Source organism: Ursus maritimus, unplaced genomic scaffold (genome assembly GCF_017311325.1).
Source record: "Ursus maritimus isolate PB19 unplaced genomic scaffold, ASM1731132v1 scaffold_6, whole genome shotgun sequence".
Classification (NCBI taxonomy): domain Eukaryota; kingdom Metazoa; phylum Chordata; class Mammalia; order Carnivora; family Ursidae; genus Ursus; species Ursus maritimus.
In genome coordinates, this window is record NW_024426774.1 from 52,127,521 (window position 1) to 52,136,232 (window position 8,712).

The following is an 8,712-nucleotide window of genomic DNA, read 5'->3' on the forward strand; positions in this document are numbered from 1 at the left end:
CTCCCTACCCATTTGTCCTCACTAACCAGCTTCTCCACTCCCCAGGTGTGCTCACTGACTCTGGATACTATCCACCTAGGAGGTGCTGAAGCAGGTGTTCACTCTCCACTTTGTGAAGCCGTTCCCAGTAGAACCCTAATAGCCTTGGTCTCCTCTTGCTTCCGAAATCACGAGCTGTCAACCGACTTCTCCCGTGGAGACGCTCTAATCACGCTATTATGCAAATCTAAATTCTGCCGTGTCTCAAAGGGTGCCCTGCCAATAATCTTGTGACCAATCCCTCCTCTTGGCCGTTGTCCACCAGCTATGCCTTAGACACAAGCCAGTTACCTTTCACAGGGTTAATAGCTCACCTTTCAAGATCTGTGTAAATATACGTGACTCATTACGCCGTGCCATTCTTGAGACAGGAATATGCATAATAGAAACACACACCTACAAGAAGGGGCAGTTCCTTGAATATGTATTGGTTATTTTCTTTTTCTTTTTCTTGCACACATTTCTAATCCAGTGTAGCTTTCAGGTCACACTAGATGGAATTGCGCCTTCCCTCGGCCATTTCCCCCAAGCTTTGGAAAGACTCTTATTTCCTGAAATTTAAATCACTGGCTAGCGGTTTCCTGCCCCGTTTCCCGTCTCCCTTTCGCCTCTCAGCCTCCTGCCTGGCTGGGGCCCGATTCTCGAGCAATGGTGTCCACATCCCTTAGTATCTAGATTGCGAGATATGGGTCCTTGGTATAGTGTCGCTTAACCCCAGTACCCCAGTACCTCCTACCTCCCAATCCTCTCCTCCGCCCGCCCCGCGCGGCTCTAGGAGGAGCCTAACTGTCCTCTTCCCCAGCTGAAGGGGATTGTGGTGCGTAAGCAGGATTAACTCTCTCGCCCCCAGCTGCGCGGATCTGCCCCGGGCCTGCGGGCCAGAGCAAACCCATCAGGGCGCGGAGGGCGCAGCACGGGGGCGGGGGATGGAGAAGCTTGGGGCCTCGGAGCCATCTCCCGGGCGCGCTTCCCTGCCGAGTGGGGCGGAAGGCCACGGCCTCCCCAGCTTGTCCTCAAAAGCCAGGGCGAACGGCCGCGACGGCGCGGGCTCCTAGCTGCAGCCTCCCCTCCGCCACCTCCCTCTCCCGCCCCGCGCTTCCTCTCCGCCCACCGCGCTCCAGCCGCTCGGTCGCAGACCGCGCAATCCTCCGCCCCGCGGAGCTGCCCTGCTAGCTCCGCGCCCAGCCATGGGGGACCTGCCGGGTCTCGTGCGCCTCTCCATCGCGCTGCGCATCCAGCCCAACGACGGCCCGGTCTTCTTCAAGGTGGACGGGCAGCGCTTCGGCCAGAACCGTACCATCAAGCTGCTCACCGGCTCCTCCTACAAGGTGGAGGTGAAGATTAAGCCCACCACGCTGCAGGTCGAGTGAGTAAGCGCGCGCTCCGGGGCTGCCCAGCCCCACCTTGGGGTCCGCGCGGAGGACCAAGTCCCCCGGGACAGCCTGAGCCTCTCCCCGGCCCCTCTGGCCTCGCGTCGTGCCCAGCCGCCCAGGGATGGGGGGAAGAGGGCAGTTCCCTGCTCCTTTTGGTCCCCTCCTCTGTTTTACGCTTGTCTTGCCCTATTCACGGTTCCTTCCACCCATCTCGCGGAGGGGTGTTTAAAACAGCGTCTGGAAGCCAGGGTTGGCGGGGAGAGGGGTGCGGGGGGTTGTTTTCCTGTAAATTTTTCATCCCTTCTGCCCAGCCCTCGGCGTATCCCCAGGCGACCCGGGTGGTTCACCTGCCGCAATCCCGCCCTCCTCTCCCCAGTCCTGGCGTCCCGCGGGGTTCTGCCAACCGCGAGGCCAAAGGAGGGAGAAAGGCTGAGGAATGAGGTGTAAGGGAGGGGGTGAGGTAGTTTATTGGGGCTCCCTAAGGGATGCTCGAGCATCCATCCACCCTGACGTGGCTGGAGACCCGGGGGCTGGAGGAGCAGCCACCAGTCGGAGCACAGCCTCCCCTGCTTAGGCCTAGCCTCATCGTTTTCCTCGCCGGGTGTTTTTCATTTTCTCATGAATTGTTTGTTCATCCTGGTGATGGTGCCTGGGATTCACCACATCCTTGCAACAAAAGGATGTTTCATGGTTTATTTGTGGCAGGGATTATCTCTTCCCTGCTACCACAGTTTGCTGCACCCACTGGACTTCTGGCTAGAAAGTCAGGGCGGAAGGGTGCCATAGCTGATAGAGAAGTTTCTAGGGATGGAGTCCTTAATCTCTCAGCTTCCACCTAAGCATTGTGTGAAGTCTAATGTGCAAGCGGGGCGTGGAAGGGCTTTGAGTCCACCAGATACATTTTATAGCTGCAGTCTCCATCTGTAGTCATTAATTCAATAAACTTGTGTTGGCCTTCTAGGTGTCAGGCCCTAATTCAAGGACCTAGAACCACACGGGGTGGTTTCTACTGCTCCTGGTCCACCTGCTTGTCGCCGACCCCCACAGCTCCATGCCCTGGTTACCTTCACATTTCCCAGCGTTCTGTGCATCTCCATATAATCCAGACTTTTCCCTTCTTTCCTGGCAACCTCTTCTCCCAAGTTATCTGTTCCAGATCCCATTTTCTTCAAGGTGGTTCTCTATTTTTTTTAACTAATCTAAAATGAATTTGTGTTAATGACAGAACTATTTTTTCTATTTACGCTTTAATTTTATCAAGGGTTTTTCATTGCCCTAACCCAGTAGTTCCTAAATGTGTCTGTCAGAATCACCTAAAATGCTTGTTAAAACACAGATGGCTGAGCCCCACACTCTAGTTTCCAGTTTACTATGCCTGGGGTAGGGCTTAAAAATTTGTTTTCTAATATTTGAGCAGGTGATACTGACACGGCTGGTCCAGGGACTATCCCTTGAGAATCACTACCTTAACACAAAAGGAATGATGCCGGTGAGAATTTCTGGTTGTGTGGTTGGCTTTGTGTACCCCAAATCATGGGATCTCTGATTGTTGGAACAGAAAAAAAAAATCATTAAAGAACTAATTCAGTGGTTCTCAACCCTACCTGCACATTAGAATCACCTAGAGAACCTTAAAATTTACCAGTGCCCACACCATACCTGACCACATTGAATTCTAAATTCTAAATTTGGGATGAGGCTGGGTATGGGTAACTAGTTTCTATAAGAAACCATAGAGGAGGACTGAGAGAATTCATCTCAGTCTTGTACAGGTGTTCTGGATGAGAATACTAACGGCAGTCCAGAGACAGATTAAGTAGATGGTGGAGGGTCACATGACTGGTAAGTTGGACAACTCAAGCTTCCTGACTTTTCAGAACTTTCTACCCTACCAGATGTCTCCTTTAGCCAAACCTTGTAGGATTCCTGCCTAGGGTTATGGTCCCGACCAGGACAGGGTACCTAAGTTAATTCCTATCCTATATAGCCAACTCCAGTCCATTGCAGGAACATTTCCATTGGTGGTGTGGTTGTTCCACTGGAGCTGAAGTCTAAAGAGCCTGATGGGGACAGAATTGTTTATACGGGCACATATGACACAGAAGGTGTGGCCCCAACCAAGAGTGGAGAACGGCAACCCATCCAGATCACGATGCCGGTAAGACCTGCATGGGGACATCGGGGCAGATGGAAATCATGGAAAAGAAAACAATCAGTATCTCTCCTTAAAAAATAAAAGGAAATATCATGAAATTATGAAATATTATTTTAATCCATAGTTTCATATTGGAATCTATTTGTCCATAATATGTTAATTACACATATATACATATAATCCATGCTTCTTCAATGGTCAGTTTCAAAGTAATTTCTTATATGGCAAGAAAACGGAATCTCTTTCTATGCTTTCTAATCTATTCCATTGATCTATTATACTAATACTGCATTGTTTAAACGTATTGCTTTTACAGTGTGTTCATGGATTTTGTAACTGGTCACCTTACTGAACTTTCTTACTAAAATTTTTCATTTAATCTTAAGTTTTTCAGATTGGCAGTCATTACCTACATACAATTATCATTTTCTGAATCTTCTTTCTAGCCTTACTGTATTGGCTAATGTTTCTAGAATAATGTTGCTCACTAATGGTGGTAAGCGGTATCCTTGTCTTCAGGGTTTCACTGTTAGATACAATGTTAGTTTTAAATATTTATCATGTTAAAACCTCCTTTCTCTAGCTCACTAAGAGACTTTTTTTTTTTTAAAGATTTTATTTATTTGAGAGAGAGCAAGCAAGCACTAACGGTGGGGAGGGGGAAAGGGAGAAGAAGACTCCCTGTCGAGGAGGGAGCCCAATGTGGGGCTTGATTCCAGGACCCCGAGATCATGACCTGAGCCTAAGGCAGACGCTTAACTGACTGAGCCACCCAGGTGCCCCGAGACATTTTTTTAAATTGGGAGATGTGTTGAATTTTATCTAATTCCTTTTCCTATCTATGGAGATAATTGATCTCTTTTGATACATTAATGTAATAATTATATAATACACTAATCTTTATTTCCTAAAATAAACTCTACTTAAATGTTATGTATTTTTTAAAACATATCACTAAATTCAATATGCTAATATTTTATTTAGGATTTTTCGATTTCTATTTTATTAATTTTTTTATTTGCTTGATTCATCAACAAATATATGGGGATTTCTTACCTATCAGGCACTGGAAGAGGATTAATGAACAAAATAGATATTCCTGGCTTCACGGGGTTTCTAATCCAGAGAAGGAAAACATACTTTATATGTGATTATCAATAAAAAAGTAAATAATTACTATTATACAAAGTGTAGTAAAAAAAAAAAATAGGGGTGCCCTTGGAGCATATACCAAGGGTCTTCTTCTAATCCAAGATTTTGAGGATGGTTTTCTTGAGAAAACAATAAACTATAAATGAGCATTGAGAGAAGAGGGAACACTTGAGGAAAGAGGAGTTACAGAGATCAAGAGCTGGGGGAGAGAGTAATGCGTTGTAATGAAGGAGAGAAGCCCAATGTGGGTGGAGCAGAGAGTGAGACGGAGACTGGCTCAAGATAAAGCTGGAGCAGCACGGGTGTATTCCACACCCTACCTGATCTCGAGGCCCCTTTCAGCTCTAACACGGTATAAGGATTACAGATTTACCCTTAAGGGAATGACACCAGTTATGTGATGAAGAAAGTCAGATTCTCAAATACTGTCATTTAGGAACACACCAAATAGGACTGAAGACCAACAAGTCCTTGTAGGATTCATTTTTATTGGGCACAGATACAGAGAGGAGGACTGGGAGTACATTCCAGCATCTCAAGGGATTTGCGTGATCTTTAAAAAAAATGTGAAATAACACAAGTTTCAGAAATTTGAGCAAATTTTTGAAGCAACAGTAATCCCTACATTTTGACTCAGTTCATTTTCAGATTACATTCTACATATATATATTTTATAGTTGCAACCATTTGATTATGTAATTGTCCAACATTGTACATATTCCTTGTTTTAATGGCAACATAAGACTATTGTGCTGTATCATAATGATTAGAGTACTCCCCAGATAGTAGATATGTCAGTTGTTCTCATGATGGAAAGTGCTGTAATGAGTAATTCTGTGCTACTACTTCAACAGGAGTAAAATTATTTGGTCAGAGGAATGAATTTTTTTAAAGATTTTATTTATTAGACAGTGAGCACAAGCGCACGTGAGAGGGGAGGGACAGAGGGAGCAGGAGAAGCCGGCTCTCTGCTGAGCAGGGAGCCCGACACGGGGCTCGATCTAGGACCCTGTGATCATGACCTGAGCTGAAGACAGATGCTTAACTGACTGAGCCACCCGGGGGCCCCAAATAGGAATGAATTTTATGGCTGTTCCCACATTCAGCCATTTCAGGTTTTTTTTTTTTAAGTGTTGTATGTACCATTTTACAATGTTACCAGCAATATAGAAGTCTGGTGGCTTTGCTATAATTATGACATCATTGAGAATCACTTTAAAAAATAAATTTCCTAGTTTACTTTTCACTATCATTTACAAGAATGAACATTTCAACAATTTAATTTTATTTTTGTGTGTGTAAACTGGTTCTTTCATGTTTTGTTGATATTTCTATCAAAGATGATTTTTTAAAAATCAGTCCTAGGGGCGCCTGGGTGGCTCAGTTGGTTAAGCCTCCAACTCCTGATTTCGGCACAGGTCATGATCTCTGGGTCCTGGGATTGAGCCCCACGCCTGTCTCAGCACTCAGCGGCGGAGCCTGCTTGAGATTCTCTCTCCCCCTCATCCTCTGCCCCTCCCCCCCACTTGTGTGCATAAACTGATGCACTCTTTTCCTCTCTCTCTCAAATAAATAAAATTTTAAAAAATCAGAGCCCTAGTAAAGATTTTTTAAAAATCTGTCATATCTGTCCTATTTCTTTAAGTATTGCTTTGCTTACATTTTCCATTGTGTAGAAACCTAATTACATTTAAATCTTTCACTTTCCTTTATGATTTCTTATATTTAAATTTTTTTTAAAAGATTTTATTTATTTGACACAGAGAGAGACAGCCAGTGAGGGAGGGAACACAGGCAGGGGAGTGCGAGAGGGAGAAGCAGGCTCCCAGCGGAGGAGCCTGATGTGGGGCTCGATCCCAGGACCCCCGGATCATGCCCCGAGCCGAAGGCAGACGCTTAACAACTGAGCCACACAGGCGCCCCAGATTTCTTATATTTAAATTTGAGAAAGTTATTTTTCCATAGAGTTAACAGTCTATTTTGATTTTTTTTCTGTAATTTTAGATTTTGTTATTTAACTTCCCCTCATTCAAACTTGATTTGTATATTTATACTGTACATCATCTTACAAAGGATTTAAGATGGTATTAGCATTTTATGGGTCCCCATAGTAAAGCCTAGATTCTTACATATAATGTACACATCTGAAAGAAGCAAGTGATTGATAGTTGATTTTTCCAACAACGATCACATGGCTTTTGGTATGAGCATTAGCCATGTATTTTTATCTTATCTGTACAGGCTGATTCGAAGGAAGACAATAGAAGTTAGAGAAGGTTTCCTGATCAAGTCAGCAGTTCTAATGTTAAATTCAAATTTCATTCTAGTAATGAAAGCCTCATATAGCCTTTAACCGATTTTATGACTTTTGTCATCAATATTTCAAGCTAAAGTATTGTGAATTACAGACACAACCACAGTTTGAGACAACAAGGAAGTCTTGAAATGTCCAAGTAATCCAATTAAGTAAGGGAATCCAGTAAGGGAAGCTGAATTAAGGGTATACAAGAGCAGTTTCTTAGGAGTGTAAAGTTACTTCAAAGAATTTCTTTTTATTTTTAAATCATTGGATAAATAATGGTGGGATTATTGGCTACTGGGGGGAAATGTCAGTGTTATTCTTTCCTGATACCATACTCTAAAATATATTTCAGATGGATCAAGGGGTTAACTTTAAAAAGTCAACTTTTTAAAAAATTGAAATGAAGGGGCGCCTGGGTGGTTCAGTTGGTTAAGCGTCTGCCTTCAGCTCAGGTCATAATCCCAGGGTCCTGGGATCAAGCCCCACATCAGGCTCCCTGCTCAGCCTGCTTCTCCCTTCTTCCCCCTCCCCACTCATGTGCATGCACTCTCTCTCTCTCTCAAAAAAATAAATAATAAAATCTTTTAAAAAAATAAAAAATTGAAATGAAAAGAATTAAACCTAAAATAGAAGATATCCAAAGCTACAAATTGAAAGCTTTGCTTACATGCACTATAAAATTTCTGTCAAACAGCATAAAGTTAAAATAAATTTTCATTAAGAGGGGCGCCTGGGTGGCACAGCGGTTAAGCGTCTGCCTTCGGCTCAGGGCGTGGTCCCGGCGTTGTGGGATCGAGCCCCACATCAGGCTCTTCTGCTATGAGCCTGCTTCTTCCTCTCCCACTCCCCCAGCTTGTGTTCCCTCTCTCGCTGGCTGTCTCTATCTCTGTCAAATAAATAAATTTAAAAAATCTTAAAAAAAAAATAAATAAAAATAAATTTTCATTAAGAGAATTTTAATTAAAAGGCAAGTAACAATTGATGAAAAACTTATTCGTAACGTGCACAGTCTCCTAGGCTATGTTTCCTTGATTTTCAGCCACTGCCCGTGTGGCCTTGGCTTGTTGACTGCAGTGACATTCCACAAACCTTTACTGCCCACCGAAGCTGAAGTCAGGCAGTTGTCCAATGATATCTGACGTAGGTTGATGGCAGTGATCTCTTTATTCAGATAATTCCAGAGGGCCTGGTGGCAGGAGTGAATTCCCTAGCTCTAAAAGCTCGCAACCCCCATTTCAGAAGCAATGTTGACTGGTACCTTAATGTGACTGATGTCCCATTCAGTCCCTCGGAAGAGAGAGTCCAGGTGGAGATTCTGTCTGCACAACTCATTCCGTGGTTCGCCTTATGTCAGCCGTCTTCAGGGGGAGACTGGTGGGAGTTAGGCGGAATAAGGTAGGGAGCTACGCGAGCTTGTTAGGGGGCTGCGTGTGCAGAGGTAGGTAGCCTCATGTGTGTGTCCTCCCAAATAGAAAAGTTGTGCCTTTGTGTCAGTTCTATGGAATCATTTGGCAAGATCTGTAACAATATACAAAGAAGTCTTAGAAACCAATGAGGAAAAAATAACAATAGGTTGTGGGAAATGGGAAAATAAGTAAAAATAAATAGGCAATTCACAGAAGAAGAAATACAAATAACCAATAAATATATCTTTAAATGGCTTAATGTCACTACTGGTAAAAAAAAAAAAA

General features: G+C 44.1%; 1 protein-coding gene across 1 annotated transcript in view; it reads left to right on the plus strand.

The window, feature by feature from the left end:
• Positions 1–855: 855 nt before the first annotated feature.
• CNRIP1 (cannabinoid receptor interacting protein 1) overlaps positions 856–8,712 on the plus strand; it is a 16,273-nt gene continuing 8,416 nt past the window's right edge. Inside the window, exons 1-2 of the mRNA XM_008699940.2 lie at positions 856–1,405; positions 3,420–3,570. Coding sequence (XP_008698162.1) covers positions 1,227–1,405; positions 3,420–3,570 — 330 coding nt within the window. The 5' untranslated portion in view covers positions 856–1,226. The remainder of the gene's footprint in view (positions 1,406–3,419; positions 3,571–8,712) is intronic.